Raw genomic sequence first — 21,580 nt, 5'->3', positions numbered from 1 at the left:
CTTCTAAACTGTTTAGATGTCAAGAAAACGTCTGGTCATCCTGAGCTGGACACCTAAGTGGAAAAGTTCTGCTTAAGTGTATCCAGCCTGCTCAATGATGGGGAAGCAGCAAGCTTTGTGTTTTCTCTATAAACAGAATCGTTTCCATTTGGCTACTCAGTAGGAATTTGTAGGCTCATTGTAACTTACTGGAAGGCATATGAAGAACAATAGCCAAGTTCTTGCTTTCAATAATGGAAGCCATCAATGAAAGAGCTGTCCCTACTCCACACCCTCCCACCTCCACAACATTCCTGCACCATCCACTTGCTTGACAGGAATTTCCCAGAAGTCACTGGCATGAATATAGATCCCTGTTTACATGTTATAGACACGGGCTACCATGCAGTTTTTTTTCTTATTTTTTTAAGCGTCAATTTGCAAATGTTCCACTCAGTCAATCCGGCTGTGCACTGAACAATGGCACTGTGACCAAGGGGCACACTCCCACTGCGATTCTCCATATTTTTTAGGACAGAGTCTATGAGAGAGCTGTGTAGTGTCACTTAGCTAAGATTTCAACACTGGATGCTGGAGTCTACTGATTCTTTTTATTGGTTTTGAAAGATTTATTTTATATGATATGTCTGTGCCCAGAGACGCCACCGGGCAGCATCAGGTCCTCTAGAGCTGGAATTAGAGACCTGTGTGAGCCACCTAGCAGGGGTGCTTGGATCTGAAGTCTGGTCCTCTTAGGGAGAGTAAGCACTCAGCCACTGAGCCATCTCTCCAGCCTGTGATTCTTTTACAGTAATAGCCACGAAAATCATCACCCTCTTAAATGGTGTGCTTCCTATTTAGGAATACTAAAATTAACTAAAGAAAGCAGATGGCCATTTCTGCACAGCTCAGAGCAACAGGTCCCCTGCTTGCCTCAGGAGACACACTTTAACGATGCGCCCGTTAGAGCATGTGACATGAGGTGCTTTCAAAAATAACTTCTATTTTCATTTAAATTACTTAAATATAGAAATGGACTGAAGACATACAAGTATATTTGTGTGCATAGCTATATATAAACATATGGATAATTTAAAAACCAACCCTTTTATTTTAAGATAATTGTAGATTCATATCAGCTACAGGGAATAATTTTAAAAAAACCCACATTTTTTTCCTATGAGAACATCTTTTTAAAAAAAAAACAAAAAAACTTCAGTTTTTATTTATTTTTTATTTATGTGTACGTATATGTGTCTGTGTGCACCCCACATGTGCAGATACCTGTGGAGGCCAGAAGAGGGCACTGAATTCACAGGAACTGGAGTTACAGGTGGTTGTGAGCTGTCTAACCTGCTGGAGGGGTCGGTGCATTCTTCATCCCTGAGCTATGCTCTACAGCCCTCCAGCGAGAATGTCTATGGGACTATTAACACATCACAGGCGGGGCAATGGGAGCACCCACCATGCTGTGCTCATGTGTGAAGATGAGTATTAACCCCTGCAGTTTGTACTGCTCGAGAGCCGTGGTACATACCCAGCAGAATGGTCTTCAGCCACACCAGTCTTTCGTGCTGTTCCTATACAACCATCTGCACCCTCTACCTGACAACAACTGGTTTTTACTGTTCTGTTTCTATCGTTCTGGTCAAAGAAGGTTTCCTGGAGCCTCATCCCAGTTGCTGACTATGTCAATGGTTTGTTTCTTTCTGTTGCTGATGGTTGTTTTCTGCCCTGTGCACATTAGGGGTCTCTCTCTGCCGTGAATTCTCTGGGACTTGGCAGATGCACAGTGTCCTACATCCCGTGATCACATCAGATAATTAGATAGACCAGTTCCACATTCATGATTTTCCTCAAGCTCTGACAAACATGATCATATTATTGTCTATAATTGTGCTTTTACCATAATGTCAGCTAGATGGACATGCAGGCATTTTAGTGACATCTGTGCTGGCAATATGCTTTTAAGGTTCCTTTGTGTTAACACTGTATGGATGTACCATAGCTGAGGAATATCATGGCTATTCTCAGCCTGGGGCAAGTATGGATGAGGCTGCTCTTGATAATTGTGAACAGGTTTTTCTGAGAATTGGGGCAAATATCTGGGCACATGGATGCTATGCTGAGTAATGGATATTTGGTTTATGAGATGCTCCAGATGGTCTCAAGGATGGGACCACATCATTCTGCATTCCGACCAGCGGTGAGAATGTCCACTGTTCTACAACCTTGCCAGCGTTTGGCATTGTCAGACTCCAGGATTTTAGCCATTCTCACGGGCACGTAGTGGTCCCTCACTGTTGTTTTCTTTAATTACAGATGGTGTTGAGCTTATCTGCAGCTGCTAACTCTTCATCTGTTAATTTAGTCATTAGACACATGGCGGGGGTTATCTGTCCAATTTGAAATCATCCATTGCCTTATCCTTTCTGCCTTTTAGGAGTTATTGTATATTCTACACATAAATCCATTTTTACAGCTTATTATTTTATGTGTATTTGTGTTTTGCCTGCACGTATATGTATATAGAACGCATGCATGCAATGCCTGGGGAGACCCTGGGGTTACAGATGGCTGTGAGCAGACACGTGGGTTCCTCTGGAAGAGCAGCCAGTGCTCTCAGCTCTAGACATAAACTCTGTATACAGGTGTGTTTGCAGTCATTCTCGGAGCACATGCCTTGCTCATTCATTCTTTTAAAAGAGGCTTTCACAGAAGAACAAAAAGTTAATTTTAACTAAGTTCAACTTATCAGTACTCTGTTCTTTTGTGGATCATACTTTTGGTGTTATATCTAAGTACACATTACTTACTCCAGATTTGCCTGTATTTCCTTCCATGTTATCCTGCAGAGTTTTACTTTTGAAATGTATATTTAGGTCTTTGACAGATTTCATTAATTTTTGTAGTGCCAATGTGTGTGTGTTTATTTTAAATTTTTATTTGATTACTGAGTTACATATGTGCATTTCTTGGTGTGTCTATGTGCATATGCATTGAGTTCTCCTCTAACCTGAACCAGCAGTGTCACGCTGCTATGAAAGACAGGCCACTGAAGGACAGTCTATCAACAACCTGACCATTACTGACAGTCACTATTAAATCCCAAGCAAGCTCAGGGATGCAGAGGGCACAGGGAGAATGGAATCATCGTCCTTGCTCTTCTCCAGACGGGAACACTAGAAAATATCCAAATCACTATTCTTGGTAAAGGGGAGAGAAGGCCCAAGAAAGGCCACACTGTGAACATCACCAATCCTCGACCTTCAGATGTTGGACATTACGAGAAGGATAAATAGTATTTGACCATATAAAGAAATAGAAAAATGAAAGAATTTGTCCAAGTTTCACTGTAGCTAGATTGTGAAGATCGTGGCTTCTCAAGAACCCAGTGATTCTTAGAGAGTGGCACCCTTTTCTCCTTCTGTCCTGTTCACAAGGCCACGGTCTGCTATTCCTCTTCTCCCTCATTGTCTCAACCTCTTAGCTGCAATTTATGAACTGTTTCCCCATCCTCTTCACATGTGCATGTTTGCATGTGTGGGTATACATGCGGATGTGTGCAGCGTAGATGCAGGGAATCATCCTTCATTGCTCTTCCTCCTTATTCTCTGAGACAGGGTCTCTTAATCAAACTCAGAGCTAGTCGATAAGTCTAGTCTCCCTAGGCAGCTTGCTCTGGAGATCCTGTCTCTGTCTTTCATGGCTGGAATTGCAGGCTAGCCACCGTAACTACCTGCATTTATGGGGGTTCTGGGGAACTGAACTCTGATCCTCACACTTGCATTGGCAAGTATTTTAGCCATAGAGCCACCTCCCCTGCCCCACAGAAAAATATGAAGGCACTGACACTAGGGACACACTCCTTGTCACACACGCCCACCTCAGGTTATTATGAATAAGCACACACTGTGGTACGGCAGACCCACAGTCACACCTACAAGAGTCTTCATTGTTACCTACTCAGGTTTTTGATGGGAATCTTTCAAATGGACTCCTTAATTCTCACAGCCCCACTGAATAAAAGCTCTCGAGAGCCTTCGTGCCACTCCAGCATGAAACTGTGAAAGTCTGGATTTTACTGGATGCCCTAGTGCCAATTAATTGTTCTGAAATGCCGGGTGAACGAAAGGAAGGAAACCTCTCTGGGCTTTATGTCCTGGGTCAACAATGAAGAAACCAACCATTGGCGGTTCATCTTTTAATTCTAATCCAATCAAACCTGAGGTTTGTGGTGTAATACATCTGTTTCCCTTATCTCACACTCTTCCTGACTTCTTCCCCTTCTTTTTTCTTTTTTTTCAAACATCTCAGCTTTATCACTCCTCTCCATTTATCAGAGATCACAATTCCTGAATTATTGCTTAATGTCTGCAAACTATTGGGTATTGATAAACCTAATTGAAAACACTTTTTTCCTTTCCTTTTCAATTTTTTTTTTACCGTTGGCCATGACAAAGGAGCAGCCAGTTGCAACTGAAGTTCCAGGTGTCAGCCCACCAGAAGGGAATCCTCTGATGGGCCAATCTTGTTTAGCAAGGCCACAGGATTGCAGACCCCAGAATGTCTTTTGCTTCAGCTGTGCCTTCACGTGTTTGTTGTAGCTCTCAATCTTTCTCGATCTCTCTCTCTCTCTCTGGTATCTAGCATGGTGTGAGTGGATGTGGGGAGACCTCCACTGACTGTAATATAGTGTGTTTAGCTCTTGGAAACATCCCATTCTACTGGGCACTTCTACCTGTGAATTGTCAAGACGATGGCCCCTCTCTAAGCTGTACTGATAATTTGAAAATAACAATGATAGCTTATACAGAGTTTTGATGAATAAAAATAAATACAAGGATATGTTTCACAGCCAGAGTCTGTGAATCTCACCTAAGGAGCTGTATGGATTGTAGCTCAAGTTAAACGGCTAACAACTGAGTCCCAGTAGCCCAGCTAGTTTAAATTGTTTCGACCTTAATGTCGGGAAATGTGTTAGTTCACAGATCTCGGAGTGCATCGCAACTGAAATAAAGCTTTGAAAATAAACAAAGTTAGACTAAGATGTTTTTGTTAAATAACTTTAAGGTGAAAAACCCAAGAAGACAATCTAAAGTCTTAGAAACTCCCATAGTTGAATGTGGAGTTGAATAAGGTCAGGGAACAAGAACAAAGCAGCCCAATTATTACTGGCTGACGTTCTCTCCTTGCTAGGTTTGGTCGATGACTAAATGTGATAATTAATTTCTTATACCCATTTCCGCCCTCAATCTCCTAATATTAAAAAAAACTATTAATAAGTGGGTATGCATCCTAAAGATTTTTTTCATATATAAAAGTTTAGACTTGTGATTCCTTTAAGATTCCTTAAGATCACCTTTCAAGATAAGTAATAAAGTAATTGGCCCTTTCTTTGTAACTGCAAAATGCAGCCTGCCAGTAAAAGACCTGATAAGAACCCCTTATTGCCACATGGTTAATCTATAACGAGTTGCTTGGGTATAAATGTACGTGGGTTTTTGGGATAATTTGTCTTTCACCTGTAATACACAAAATGTTTAATCATGTGAGGGAAATGAAAAACATGTTTTTACCTACAATCATTCACTTGAGAAATGGAACCATTTTGACTCTTATACTGCTTGGAAGATTCTACTGGGGTATGAAACGGCAAAACATCTTGAGAGGAGAGAGAGAGAATAAAGAAGGAAACCACCAAGAGAGTTTGAGAGTGCCTTTTTCCCTAACCCCTCCCCCCCCCAGATTCCTATTAAAGCCCTGTGCTGCTGGAGGCTGGTCCCCCAGACAGTGGTAATTTTTTAACCTTCCCCTAAGTTATAAAATGAGTCACAGGAGTGAGTCCCAGAGGATCCCAAACAATGCAGGGTAGCGCCATCACCCTTAGTTACCCAGCAGAACCTGACAGTAAGGCTGTTGCTGCAGACATTACACACTCTGGTCAGAGGGCTTGGAGACATCACACTGATACTGCTCAGGAAGTTTTAGCCCTGCTGGCTGGCTTTCATAGTTCTGAGAGGTGCTATGTAGGCTGCCAGGGAGCAAGTTATCAACAGTCCCCCCTCACTGGAGCTGAGGACTGAACCTAAGGCCTTGCGTTTGCTATTCAAGCACTTTACCACTGAGCTAAATCCCCAACCCCATCAACAGTCTTATCCAGCTGTGAGCCTTGTTAACTTTAGTAATGACTGATTTGGCAGGATAACCTCATGGGTATGATAGTGGCATGAATGTTATGTGAGTAACGAATGGCTTTCTAATTGGACTTGAGGCCCATTGTAAACCTGGCCAAAACCCCAGGGCTAAAGGAGTTCATAGGCCCCATAGGGACTATATGAACCAATTACCATTATGGACATGGTATCAAGCAGCCTTCTAAATATATGAAGACAATTTTTGTTTGTTTGTTTATCAAGACAGTTTCTCTGTGTAGCCCTGGCTGCTCTAAAACTTGCTCTGTAGACCAGGCTGTTCTCAAACACACCTGCCTCTGCCTCCCAAGTGCTGAGATTAAAGGTGTGTGCCACCATGCCCCGCTACTGAAAACACCTTAACAAGATTCAATCTGCAGGTATGTAGGTCAGCCTGAAGACCATAAAACAAATAGCTGATCAGAACAAAAATGAGCCTCAAGCCAGAAAACTGACATTCAAGCCCTTCCTCGAACTGTCCCAGTGGCTTCTGGGAGTTCTTTCAGATAATGTTTGTTGTAGTGCTTCTGGGCTGCTAGGACAGAAAACACACCGGGCTGACTGTAAGCAACGGAAATAGTTCTCATAGCTGTAGAGGTTCCAAGGCCCAAATCAAGGAGTCAGCCCAGACCTCTTCAGATTATAAATTACCAACTTCTCTTGGGGTCCTCTGCATTATAGACTGTACAAGCCAGCACCGATGGGCCTTTTTAAAGCACATAACTGTGTTGAGCAGGGCTGCAGCTTAGTGGCCTGCACACATCAGAGGCCCCATCTCCTAACACATCACCCACCACTAATAGCACAGCCTTTCTACCCATGCCCCTTGCCTCACGCTCCCATTCCTAGCCCCACTAAGAAACTTTCCCCTTTGAAGAGTAAACTTTACTCTCCTAAATATATAAATAATGTTCGGTTTCCTGATTCCATCTTGGGAATTATGTAAACATAGGAAAGGTGATATGTGAAATACCTCAACTAATACCAATGAAAGAATATATAGATTATGATTTATTTTTTATTTATTCTAAAATTTTTGCTGATTTAATAACTTGCTCTTTGAATTCAATAGTCAATTGGTTATCTTTTTCACAGAGAATTCATGCATATTTCTATATTATTTTAGAGTATTTTATAAGAATAACAAAGATATATATTGGGAGATGGAGAGATGGCTAAGCAACTAACAGCACATACTGCTTTCCAGAGGGCCTGAGTTCGTTTCCCAGCACCAACGCCAGGCAGCTCAGAACCACCTGTAGCTCCAGCCCCAGCAGACTGGACACTCTCTTCTGGCTTCCACTGGTATCTGCACTCATGCACACACACACACACACACACACATACATTTAAAAAATAATCTTTGAAACATTTTTTTCTTGGCTGTAGGCAACTTCCAATACATAAAATCACCTGGAAATAAGCACATGAACAATTACTAATTACTACATCTAACTCAGGCAGGTTCCAAACAAACAGCAAGACTGTGTGATCCTGGCAGGGGGCTGTCCTCTGTCAAAGGTCTGAAAGCTACATTTCAGGGAAAACAAGGAAGGCTGGTCTCATCAAAAGGTTGTGAATGTTGGTGCTAATGACAGCAGAGAAGCCTCTGGGGCCTTCTGATTGTTCTCATCAGACTGCCCTACTGCATAAACTGAGCACTGTTTGAGGAGGAAGGGAGCATTTAAAGAAGTGTGTGGCTTTGTATGGGGGGAGTGCTGCCCCCAGTCTTGAGATGCCCACTGAGAGCAGCCACTGCACTCTCGTGCCGACTCCCACGGAGACTCCCCCAAGAAATGAGTTTCAAGTAATCTTAGTTCCCATCGCTCCTGCTCATTACGGAAAGATGCTGCCCTCCAATATTTGCTAATTATAATCGAGACCAGAAACCAAGCAAATTTCAAAGGAAACAATGGAAAGCAACATCTGAAAACCATTTCCTGCTGGCCTTTGTCATCCTGCTACTCACGGAAGATCTTCCAGTTTGGAGGCCTCGTGTCTCGGATCCAGCAGGTCGTAGCCACATTCATTGTAGATTTCCAAGTAAGAAATGTGTGTTGTGTAGATCTTGCTGCTGTCCTGGTTGGAGAAGAAGGGAAAGCCATTATTTAATGACTAAAAAAACTGTTGGGCTAGAGAGAGACATGCCATTTGTCCCTGGGCTTCCTTACAACACCCTCCTTTGCCTTTCCATTTTGTAGGATTTACATTTGCAGTTTGTGACACTTTTGAGTTACTGTGGCCATCTGCATAAAGTGTTTGGGGTTTTTTTTTTTTTTGGTATATCCAATATTCATGATTACAAGTAATTTCAGTCTCTCAGTTTTTATTGGTTCTACATTATACATAAAATATCAATATACACTTGCAGTGAGCCAAGTTGGCTATAGAAATGAATAATACATTGTATTTTATTTTCCAGATCCCCCAAAAAGGTTACTAAGAAAAAACAAACAACCTTACATTCTGTGAACAGTCTATTCATACAAGAGTAGAGGTTATTACTTTGGTTCAAAGACCAGGAGCCAAAGTTTCCATTCATGATCATACTATGATGTTGGATTCCCCTATGAATGCTATGAATATCATTGGTTAATAAAGAAACTGTCTTGGGCCTGCACAGGGAATGGGGGGGGCGGGACTAAACTGAATTCTGGGAGGAAGAACGTGGAGCCTTTACCAGCAAATTTACCTGGTAAGCCACAGCCACGTGGCAATACACAGATTACTAAAAATGGGTTAAATTAAAATGTATGAGCTAGTCAATAAGAAGTTAGAGCTAATAGGCCAAGCAGTGTTTTAAATAATATAGTCTGTGTAATTATTTTGGGTCTGAGCTGCTGAACGGCCTCCTTCAACAAAACGTAATTTCCTTTCCTTTCCTACTACTCAGAATTTTATATTCTTCTTTAAAAGACTTATTATTCTCTCTCTCTCTCTCTCTCTCTCTCTCTCTCTCTCTGTGTGTGTGTGTGTGTGTGTGTGTGTGCGTGCGTGCATGCACGCATGTGCATGAGTTCAGGTACCCACAAAGGCCAGAAGAGGGCATCAGATTTCCTGAGCTGGAGTCACCCAGTGTGGGTTCTGGAAATGAAACATGGCTCCATGCTGACAACAAGCTATAAAATACTCCTGTTCTTGCAAAACTGACATACAAGAAGGATGTCTACATGTCAAGTCCTACCAAAAGTACCTGGGAACCAATGAACTACGTGGCTGTTGCTATTGTTCCTGCTGTTGATAAATGTTTTCAAGTATTATATCTGGAAGCCTGCAAATGGAGAATTAAGTATGATGGGTTTCCAGAGAAGAGTCACTGGAGAAGGAAAACCCTCCTGAACGTGGGAACATGGATGGCACCTTCCCAGGGGCAGAGGTCCTCAACTGAGAGGAAAGGGTTGAGCACTAGCATTCGTCCCTTTGCCTTCTGACTGTGCACACAACGTGACCAGTCAGGACATGTTCCCACAACCACGCCCTCCCCACACAGAGTACTTATATCCTCAAATACTGAGGCAAAATACACCCCACTTTAAGCTGTTTTTGTTGGGTATTTTGTTACATCCCTGGTCAAAGTAGCTAAAATAATACAAGAATATAAAAGGAATGGACATGAGAAAAGAAGAGTGAACTTGAGCCACCATCTGTAATGGGACACTCTCTTCTTTAGAACTAGGAAAAATAATCGGGGAAATGGCCAGCCCATCATCCCAGTGGTAAGGACAATGCCTCAGCTCCTCTAGGGTTTTTGCTTCTGCAGTTTTTCTGGCACACACACTCCAATCTCACTGAGTGATGTGACAAGCTACCTTTCTTGGTCCTTTTCAGCATCTAGGTTGCCAGACTGTAATGTAACACACGTGTTTCCTGCAGATAGACATTTCTTCTGACCCAAACAATGGTGAGCCTCACGATGCTCCAGTGTGAGGAGAAGGAGTCCTGAAACAGATGGAATCCTCCCAGTCCAGTGGAAATGTGGGCTCACTCCCAGGCTTTCACAACACAGACTGCGCTGGGCACTTAGTTTGTCTTGAAGGACTTGGCTTTGGTCTCACGCTGAGCTCTCTGATCTAGGACAACTCGCAGAGCCTCTGGCTCCAGTCTATGTTTTCTAGTCTCCACTGTGGCCACAGTTCATGCGACACTTTAAGTTGCCCAGCTTGTTGTTAGTACAATCCACTATGATTACAATGAACATGTGTGGCCCATGGCAGAAACCGGTCCATTTCAGTTTCCCTGGCTGTCAGTTGGTCGGGTGGGCTTTCTCCAAGTCCAGGGAATTACTTGGGATGATTCAGAACTGAACAAGGTTTAGAGTGACATCAATGACAAGGCAATCTCCCAACAACCCTGACGATGGTCAGTGCCTGGAGACCTAAGACTTCTCGAGGTGCTCTTGGGTTACCACGGAGATCTTAGAAGAGACAAATGTGCTTTTCATTAGGAGAAGATTGGTTTATTCTATTCAGCCTAGCCAGGGAAACTGGCTTCATTGATTCCGAGAGCTTCAGAAGGTTTTCTAAAACTAGCCAGTTATCTTTAGGCCAATGGAAATATATGAATATTGATGAATATGGTAGCAATCGCTAAGTGTTTGCATGTACAGACATTAATGGTATGGTAATAATGATCATGAACTAAGCATTCTCAGTGTGCCAAGAAGTTTAAAGAGTTGTTTTTTTATTATTTTAAATTACGTTTGTCTCTGTGGGTGCATGCATGAGACTGAAAAAGGGCGTTGATTCCCTGGAGCTGGAGCTTTAGGCAGCTGAGAGCTGCCTTTATGGGTGCTCAGAACAAAGCTCGAGCTCTCTGCACGAGCAGAGCACACTCTTCACTGCTACACCATCCTCCAGCCCAAGAGCTTAAAACACCATGTTTGCCACCCACAGGAGTTCCATGCCACTGAGACATAAAGCCACATGCCATCAGGGCACACAGTTCTTCTAGGATGAGAGCTTTCCTCATTGGTCCATGGCAACGAAAACCATTGGAGATCATAGTCCTGTTTGTGAAATGTGTGAACAAGGCAAAACAGGTAGAGTCAGGGCTACACGGGTGTGAACACGCTTCTCAGCCCTTCCTCCTTCGCTTTCTCCAGCTCACACAGTTGGCATTCTGGGGCCAGTGAGAGAAGAGCTGAACTAATGGATAATTGCTGTTTTACGGATGGCAATTAGAATTATGCAGCTCTCAGCAATTTCTTCTCGTCTTTGCAACTCAAAATGCAAATAACATTCAGCAGGGAGTTCCAGAATGACTGCCGCAGCAAGCCAGTTAGACGTTTATACAGAGTCCAAGGACTCGCTGGAGCTGGGAGGGAGGCGGAGAGCTTCCAGAACAGTTCAGCCCTTGCTCTCAGAAAATGGAAAGCAAAAACCCACAGAAGTTAAGTGACTCATCACAGGAAATGGATTCAAACACAGCCAATGAAACAAAGCCAATCTCAACTACAGGGAAGCAGTTTGGCTTCCAGAGTTGCGGGCTGGCTATTGTAAAAAGCGGACCCAGAGAAAAGTATCTCAATGGAGGCTCACTTTTTCCAACTCTAAGACGGGAATCAAGATGCATAGTTTGCTAGTTACAATATATGTTATATTAAAAAGCCCCACATGGAGAGATAGCTCAGTGCCTTAGATCACTTTTTGCACTTTCAGAAGACCTGGGTTCAATTCTCAGCACCCATATGGTTTCTCACACCAACCTTACTCTAGTTCCTGGGAATCTAACACACTCTTCTGCCTTCTGTGGGCACCAGGCATATGCATAATACACAGACACACATGGGCAAAACATTCATAAGGAGGTAACATATACAGGAGAGACAGGGAATGCCTCGAGAATATGATTATGTTCACTGCAGTAGGGTTTGTATTCTGACAAATTCCTCCAGCTTCTATTATTACCATGGCAAACTGACAATCATGCCGTCTGATTGGTTTGGTATTTTAGGGGATAGAAAAAGATTTGTCTTAGTAAAAGGGCTTCCAACTGCAGAGTCTAAGATACTAGCTGCTAAAAGATGTGATCTGAGTGGGGAAATGGCTCCGTGCATGAAGTGCTGGCTGTGGCAGCAGCAGATCCGAGTTCAGATCCCCAGAATCCATGTGAAAAACTGGATATGGTGGTGAATGGCAGTAACCCTAATGCCGGCCGGGGTAAAAACACCCCAGAGCTCACTGATGAGCCAGTCAAATTAGTGAGACCTTAGCTCAAAAAACAGAAACAGAACAGTATCAGTGGAGAACAATAGAAGATCTCAAACATCAACTTCTGCACCACTCCCACACATACATGCTCACACGCATGCACGTTCACATACATGCAAATTCTCACACGTGTATGATACCACAATGCACACTCACACATATACATGCATGCATAAATGCACGCTCATACACGTGCATGCTCACACACATGCACATTCACACAAATGCATGCTCACACACATGCAAGCTCACACACATGCACACTCCCATACATACACAGTCCCACACATGCATATTCCCACACATGCATGCTCACACACATACACGGTCACACACATGCATGTTCCGACACATGCACACTCCCACAATGCACATTCACACAATGCACTTACACTCATGCACGCACCCACACATGCATGCTCACACACATGCACACTCATACATATGCATGTTCACATACATGCATGCTCACACATGCAAGTTCACACACATACACGGTCACACACATGCGTGCTCCCACAATGCACACTCCCACAATACACATTCACACAATGCACTTACATGCATGCACGCACCCACACATGCATGCTCACACACATGCACACTCCCACACATGTTCACACACATATACATGCACACACATGCACACTCACACACCCAGCCCCACCGCATCCATTACACCAACTCCTACTCCACCAAAAGCTCTCTCTCTAAGTCTGTGGGCATCTCGAATGGAGCCCCAGCCCTTGATGAAGTCCCAGCCCTGGTATGAGAAGCACCTTCTTTATTTTCACTCCTCCGGCAAAGTCCAAACCTCCTTAAATGTAGAGGCTCGTGTTATTCCACAATAGCATATTTCCAGTGGGCACAGTGTAAAAAAGAGATGGTGCATTTCTGCTGAATAGATCAAATAAAATTGGAACTCTTTCTTCTTTACCTTTTGCAACTGCTCAAAAATATAAGACAGAGTCCTTGGGATGATGCCTCGGTCGCTGTAGCGCTCAGCCCCACCAGTGATGGTGAAGGTCTTGCCACTGCCTGTCTGCCCATATGCAAAGATGGTACCATTGTAGCCTGCCAAGACACTGCAAGAAGAAATGACAGAGTTATAATAGCTAAATGGTCACCCACACTGGCACTAGGTGCCTCATAGTTGAAAAGCAGCCTTAGGGTTAGCACTTAAATTATATTTATAAAGTATTTGCAAAATCTATGACACCCCCGCTACAGTTGTGTGTGTGTGTGTGTCCTAAGGTGCCTATGGAGGTGTGTATATAGAGGCCAAATGTTAACACTATGCATTTTCCTAAATAACTTCTCCACCATATTTTTTGAGACAGCCTCTCTCATTGAAATCAGGAGTCCCAGGGAGCCCCAGAGAGTCCCAGGGAGCCCCAGGGAGCCCCAGGGAGCCCCAGGGAAGCCTCCTGTCTTTACCAGCCTATCTCTTGGATTAGAGCTCATGCTGCCTGGCTCTGCTTTTATGTGGATGCTGGAGACAAAACTCAGTGTGTCATGTTCGGGTGTCAGTTTATGATAGTTTTTATCCAGGAACTTTAGGGTGTTGACGCCTTTCTCTCAGGAGGGACATGCCACTCATACGTAGTTCAGCGTCATCATGCTGTTTCTGGGTTTTATCACTGAGTGAATCGAGAAAGATCATCTCAGGGAAACAGTTTTGATTTGGCAAGGTGTCTAGCTGCCCCTCCATGTAACTCTCTGGTACATCCTAACATCAGTAGCTACCCTATGTTTCTAAGTACACCCTTTGACAATGGTATTCTTGAACCGCATTTTCTTATGTAGCACCTCAATAGAAAACCCTCAGGATCCCCCCACACCAGGATGACTTTTTTTTTTGGTGGAAGACATTGGCCCATGTGTGCTATTCAGCCCAGTCGAGCATCCTATAATTTGATGGGGGTCTTAGGAAGCCTTCGAATTACCATTTGTAATATAGGCCTTTGAAGTGGGCTCTGTATGTGGGCTTTGAAGAGTGGCCTCTTGCTACAAGTGGCTCCTTGATCCCCTACATGTTTCCATCAAACCAGCTTCCATAAAGTCAGCTGATGGGGCCCACGTTCCAAGTGGGTTTTAAGTGGACTGCTCTCTGAACCCACGTTTCGCCATTTGCATGGGGAATCCTGCTCCATTCGGCTTCTGAGACTCCTTCAACAGTTCACTCTCGATCTCCCTCTGCTTTTGTGACATGTTCAACAACCTGACCTCATAGTGTCCTGAGATAACACAGGCGTTGACCAGACCTTATTCTGAAGAGATCAGTTAGCCCTTAGCATCTCATGTAGCTAGAAACCTCACATATGATGTGTGCAGCAACAGACTGATGTGAGCTCTGCTCTGTATAGAGGTTCTGGCATTACTTACAAACCTGAAGGACTTACTACAGGGAGTGCAGAAACAAAACTGCTGTGCACCAAGGCTCTGTTTTCGGGAAGGTGAATCATGTTTCCCCCTGTGTCTTCACAGAAACTGTACACTGTTGACACCCCAGCTTGTAAGAGGCTGTGATGCCCACAATGCATGGAGTTGGATTGTTACTGAATCTTTTCCATCAATGGAATTTGTCACCAAGGAGACAGAAGTGTCTCATTATAATAGCATTTGTATGTAGAATATCTCTTGCCACAAATGTGCTGAGTAAATGCAGTCTACAATTTTAAGTATCAGACCTTAAACACTGTACCAATTCTTTGACAGAAAGAATTGCTAAGATACATGAGGCATTATCAGTTGCAAAAGCAAAGAATATAAACACAAATTAGCACTTCCATTTGAACATAGACACAGCCTATGGAAAGTGATGCCTGCGGGTAACCTGCACATCCTCACTGACCATCCATCTGATTTCCTTATATCAAAATCTTACCTCACGCTGCTAGCCATCTGTCTGTCTGCTCTAACACGTGTTTTCCTTATCTGCTATGGGATGGAAAACCAGACCCCACAGTTTCACAGAACCCAGCTACTCTCTCCAGCTCCCATAGTGGCGGATCATACTGCACCAGTGAAAACTTACACAAAGGAGCAATGGTGAAATCAACCCATTTCCTTCATCTAGAAATTCCTTATCCCAAGTTAATCTGGTGCTCATTGTGTCCCAGGCATTTCCACATGCTGTTCTAGCCTCATCTGCCCTAAGAGAAAACCCAAGTTTAAAATAAAAATAGAGAGGAGATGATACAACAACCTGTAAGCTCCACTCCTCCACAGGAACACAGACAACTTGGCAAAAGATGTCAAGATCTCTTCCTCATGATCCTGAAAAGCATCTCAGGTAATACTTAAAAAAAATGAAACAAAAAACTCAGTAGAAACCTTCAGTTTCATGGTGCTTCAACTTCAGAATTCCTAGCTTTTGCCCCGGTTTCAAGGAAACCTTTAAAAATAGTATGCCTGGAGGAAGGAGAGCCTTACACCCTGGGGGGCTCTGCTAATACCTGGAGGAAGGAGAGCCTTACACCCTGGGGGGCTCTGCTAATACCTGGAGGAAGGAGAGCCTTACATCCTGGGGGGCTCAGCTAATGCCTAAGCAGCAGTGTGGCTCTGGAGACCCTCACAAGCCTCCCCAACCGGCTCCTTCCTCGATTCCCAGCAAAGCTCTACTGAGAGAGGATAATACGTCTCTTTTGACTCAAAGTCCTCACCGTGAACGGACCTGGTTACAGGTAAATATGTAACATCCAAGTCTCCTGGGGAGGTAATACCAGTGAGCTAAGCATGGAGGGAGCAAAAGCTTACAAAGTTGGTTGACAATGACAGCAAAATACTTTGAAAAGACCCTTGACACTTCCGGGATGCTAGAAGACCATACCCAAGGCATATGCCTACTGAGAAAGGACTTGGGAAGAGTTTTTTTTTTTTAATCTCCCCTTGATTGGCCTCGAGTCTCTGCACAAGAAGTGAGTGACAGAAAAAGAGAAACACAAAGTTCTTGATGTTGAAGATGTGTCTCTACACAGAGGCAGAAATGCCCCTGTGGCAACTGGGAAAGATACGTCTAAGCCATTTAAGGACCACTTTACCCACAGAGTGACCTCGGTGTTAACTGGGCAGAGGCCACACGTGCTAGCTACTTTTCTATCTCTGTGATTAAAACACAGAACACTGACCAAGAAAGAAAGAGTTTGTTTGGTCTACAAGTTTCTGAGGAGTCAGAGTCCATGGTGGCGAAAGTCACAGCAGCAGACAGGGGGACCATGGAAGGAGGCCAAGGGCTCACATCCTCAACTGCTAGCAAGAAGCAGAGAGCAAACAAAGAGTATGGTGAGGCCTCAGCACACACCTCCTTCAGCAAGACCACCCCTCTGATGTCCCTCAAAACACCAGCAACTGCAAGCCAAGAGCAGAGCCCATTTACGCCACCACAGCAGGGGGATGAGACAGGTAAGGAGGTGGTTCCAGCAGCAAAAGGGGATGAGACAGGTAAGGAGGTGGTTCTAGAGCAAAAGCACTTTCTGTGGCAGATGTGAGGACCCGAGCCTGAATTCCCAGCACTCCTAGAGAAGGCCAGTGTGTTGTTTGTGTACCTGTAGCCCCAGCACTGGGGAGGAAAGTCTGGATCTGACTGGCCACCAGCCTAGCTCTAGGTTCCCTGAGACATTCTGTGCCTTGAAGGACTAATACAGGGAATCACTGATGGAACACCATCATCCTCCTCAGGCATAGGCTCCACAACTAAAGAACAGGAAAAACACTACTGAAGGGTTGATCAGTCACTGCCCCCCTCTGTTTCTTTGCCAGAATGGACATAACTTTTATAGAATTTCTATGGAAACCTAGGGTTACATACAGACAAAACGACCTTGACAACAAGGACACAGGTAAAAACTCCTACTTTCCTGATAACTGGAAGGCTCAAGGAATCAGGACAGGAAAATACTGACATAATTTTTGGTTGTGAGCCTAGCCTTCGATGGTTGAGCCATGGTAGGTTATGCCTTTAATCCCAGCACTCGGGAGGCAGAGACAGGCAGATCTCTGTGAGTTCAAGGCCAGCCTGGTCTATACAGTGAGTTACAGAACAGTAGGACTGTTTCACAGGGAAACCCTGTCTTGGGGAAAAATTGCTGACAAGGGGAGCAATATGAATCAATGGAATTGAACTCAGAGTCCAGGATCAGATCCCACATGGAGGCTGGGATGCAATGAAGTTGGCTAGCATTGTTCCAGTGCTGTCTGCCAATTTATAGCTGGCTTCCCAAACATGATGGTGAGATCATTCAATAGGAGAAAGGATAAGGAAAAAGTAGGAAGATGAACAAAATGGGACAAACTGTTAAAATGGTGTGTATATATGTGTGTGTGTGTGTGTGTGTGTGTGTGTGTGTGTGTGTGTGTGTGACTGTGTCCACAGACATCTGAAGAGGACATCAGATCCTACGGAGCTGCCATATACAGACACTGGGAACTGCACATAGGTCTTCTGCAAGAGCAGTAGATAGTCTTAGCAGCTGAGCCCCACTGTTTTGGCAAGTCATCTACCTTGCAAGGGAATTGACAACAAAATTGCAAGCCATAGCATATCAGAAACTACATCACAAACTATATCACAACATAGCAAAAGTCAGTTCAAACGTAGAAAATAGGGCCAGAAAGATGACTTAGAAAGTAAAGGTGCTTGCTGTCAAATATGAGGAATTGAGTTCAATCCCTGGGACCCACATGATACAGAGACTGCCTTCTCTGAGGCACACACACACACATACACGGTCATACACACCATGCACATATAGACACACCCCAAACATACTCCCTCACATACGCACATCCCCCCCACATACATACATACTCATACACACACAATACAGTCTTCACACACATCCTACACATACACAAATACACTACACACATACATAGTTATATGCAAATACTCATACACATGCAGTCATCATAAACACACGCCACACATACACACATACTCCTCCCACATACTTACGTCTCCCCATACATGCATACATACTCACACTCACCCACACGTACACACTCTCCACAAACATCCCCCCCACATAACCCCCCCCACATACATCCCCCACAGAGTCACACACATATACCCATATACACACACCTCGTATATACACACATACTCTTCCATGCATAATACATTCCACACACACATACATACTCATACACATACACACACATACCCATGCACACACAAAAAGCAAACAATAAATTTGAGTAGATTTAAATGTTTATTTCTGATGATTAAAGAAATATGTCATCTTCATACCATATATCCATATATTTAAAAGAATAAACTGTTGGTATGTTCAGCTCTAAAGCCTATGTTAGATAAAAGAAGCCATCCCCAAAAGGCCATATATTGTAAGACCCTGTCTATGTAAAAATATTTAGATAAGCAAATTCCATCAGGATAGAAAGCAGATTAATGTCTGATACCATCTGAGTGGAAACAGAAAATGGGAAGCAGACATTCATGCAGTCAAGAGAGTCTGCTGGGGTGACAAAAAGTTCTAAAGCCAACTGATAGTCACTGAAAGCTACATGGCTATGCTAAAAACAACTAAATTATATTCAGCACCAAATTCTACTACATTTATCTGTGTGTGTGTGCGCGTGCACGTGTGCGTGCGTGTGTGCATGAGTGGCTCCATGTCCGACTGTGCACTAAATGCATGGGTAGAGGTACATGAACAACTTAACAGAGTGGCTTCTCTCTGCCATGAGAGTTCTCGATCAAACTCAGATCCACAGGCTCAGCAGCAAGAGCCACATCACTCGCTCCCTAAACGATGTTGTTTCAGTGAGAAATGTCTGGGCAGCTGAGATATCACAAGGAAGCTGCTATTCCAATACAACGATGAAGAATCAGTAGGCAATCCTTAGTAACAGTCATTCAGAAAACACTGACCAATTAATATGAGAATACAAAGTTTATGCTAACTGAAATTATAATGATTGAATTTTGAATTACGCTGTGTGGACCAGTAGTTCCTTCTTAGCACTGCTAGCCTTTCACACGCCACAGTAGCTGAGAGTCGCTTCTTGTGACACTCATAGAGCGATGGTTTCTGTCCTCTTCCTAAAATAAAGTCCAAGTCCTTCACAAGCAACCCAAGGCAGTAATTTGTTGCTTTTCTTGAGCGATGTGCTAAGTGACTCAACAGTTCGCACTCAGAATATCTGGCTGCACAAATTTAACAGCACAAAGCCTTTCTGTTGTTATTGTTTGTGGGTGTGTGTATGCACGCTTCACTGCATGTGTTCACGTGTGTGTGTGTGTGTGTGTACACCCAAGGCTGGTGTCAAGAATCATGCTCAATCACTCCTCTACCTTATACATTGAGATATTGAGGCAGGTCTCTCAATCAAACCCAGAGGGGACAGATGGTTGGTCTTTCCAGATGCTTTGCTTTGGAGACCCTGTCTCTGGCTTTGGAATCTGGAATGGTGTATACGAGGCCATTTCTGTGGGCTGTGGGGATCTAAACTAAACGCTGGACCTCATGCTTGTGTGGCAGGTTCTCTAACCACAGAGCCATCTTCCTAGCCTCACATAAAACTTTTAAGAGATATTCGAATAACTCAGTTTGGCCATATGTAAAAATAATGTCCTCATGATTTTAGCCAAAAGAGCATGCAGCTTGCAAAAAAATGCAGCAGAATGTTGGTCACAGAACACCCCTGGTCTGTATGAGAGAAGTAGACATTCAAAGTGGCGAGGCCCAGCCTTCAAGGAATCTGAGAGATTTGAAGAGCTGAGTCCCTGCCCTCCCTGTCCCCGCCCCAGCCTTCATCCATTTACAAAGTCCAAGTATAGGGATCTGTGACTCAGGGTCAGACAATCTCATTCCAGGACAGGCCTCCCCAACCCACCATCTGTAACAGCGAAGGCTCCCAGAAGCTACAGGATGCCAATCAGGCAAATCAGAGTCACTCTGGTGTGAATGTCCAACAGGAGAAGAAGGGTAGAAGGTAGACAATGAGGAGGAGGAGGAATAGACATGCATTGGGATCACTAAGTCGCAGCTGCCCTATGTCCTATGCCCTGCCATTGTGCATAAGGGAGCAGGGGTCAGAAGGAGAGAGAGGAACACCAGCCAGCTCTGTTAGGCCAATTTGAGTAACCAAGTCCCTGCCTTTTTTCAGTGGTTTGTGCAACCCAGTTAGATAAGCCCAGAAATCTTCTGCTTCTGAGCTAGGATTTATTATCCTGCAACCCAGAGTGATGATCAGCTCAGTTCCTTCAGTGACTCTGCTGGGATAACAGCAGGAAGGTGCTTGTACCCACAGATCTTTTGAGAAACCAGGGATGCTAAGCATACAGGATTGTCTTTCCAATGGGAAAGATTTAAAACCTGTTCTTCCACTCCGGAAAGCTGGAAATTGGAGGTGAATAATTGCCTGCTGATCTGTCTTATCTGCTGGTTCAGGCCATGTCAAGCTCCTACAACTAGGTCACTAGTAATCTAAATGGCCCCTGCAGCCAGGGGCTCCCCAAACACCCATAGCCAGAATAGACATACATATAGTCTAAATGACCCTTACAATACTGTACAGCCAGGGACTCCCCAAACTCCCATAGCCAGGATGGAGATACATATAGTCTAAATGACCCTTACAACACTGTACAGCCAGGGGCTCCCCAAACTTCCACAGCCAGGACCAGAGGAGGCTAGTAGCCCAAATGACCTCCACAATCTCTATGACCAAGACCTGGCCAGATCCTCCCTTAAGCCCTTAAGCTAGCACAGGTCGCCTATCTCTAGTGCCCATCTTCTTGGAAGAAATGATATGTACCCCAAGTTGAGTGTCAGTGTGTTTTTGCTTCCTTGTGCACCAGGGATTGTATCACACTAGGAAACTTTCCCAAATCATCCTGTGCTTAAGTGCCTGGGGAAAAACCCTGGCATCAGACTCTCCAGAGTCTTGATCCAGGTTGGTGTCACCACTCCGAAATGAGTTTTCATTGTCACCTCTTCAGGGTTTGCTTCCCAGCCTGCTGTGATCCCCCTGCAGGGTCCCCTTCATGGCCCAGGAGACATGGTGGTCTCATGGTGGTCTCCAGCTGATCTTCTCAGGCACAGTTGCAATCCTTTATGTGCGGCTTATGCCCTTTGCTCTGCCATGGTCTTCAGAACTTCCCAATGGCCTACCACTCGGGGGTTTCCCAAGTAGAAGTTATCTGCCAAAACTTGATGGCAGGACTGCACCAGC

General features: G+C 44.1%; 1 protein-coding gene across 1 annotated transcript in view; it reads right to left on the bottom strand.

Annotated features, from left to right (window-relative positions):
- The window catches only part of Kif6 (kinesin family member 6), a 324,667-nt gene that overhangs the window by 247,001 nt on the left and 56,086 nt on the right, over positions 1-21,580 (bottom strand). The window contains exons 4-5 of the mRNA XM_075978949.1: positions 13,320-13,467; positions 8,143-8,252 (exon numbers count right to left, since the gene is read on the bottom strand). Coding sequence (XP_075835064.1) covers positions 8,143-8,252; positions 13,320-13,467 — 258 coding nt within the window. The remainder of the gene's footprint in view (positions 1-8,142; positions 8,253-13,319; positions 13,468-21,580) is intronic.

This window comes from Microtus pennsylvanicus, chromosome 7 (assembly GCF_037038515.1).
Source record: "Microtus pennsylvanicus isolate mMicPen1 chromosome 7, mMicPen1.hap1, whole genome shotgun sequence".
NCBI classification, from domain to species: domain Eukaryota; kingdom Metazoa; phylum Chordata; class Mammalia; order Rodentia; family Cricetidae; genus Microtus; species Microtus pennsylvanicus.
The sequence above is the reverse complement of the archived record's forward strand: the minus strand, read 5'-3'. Positions and strand labels throughout refer to the sequence as shown.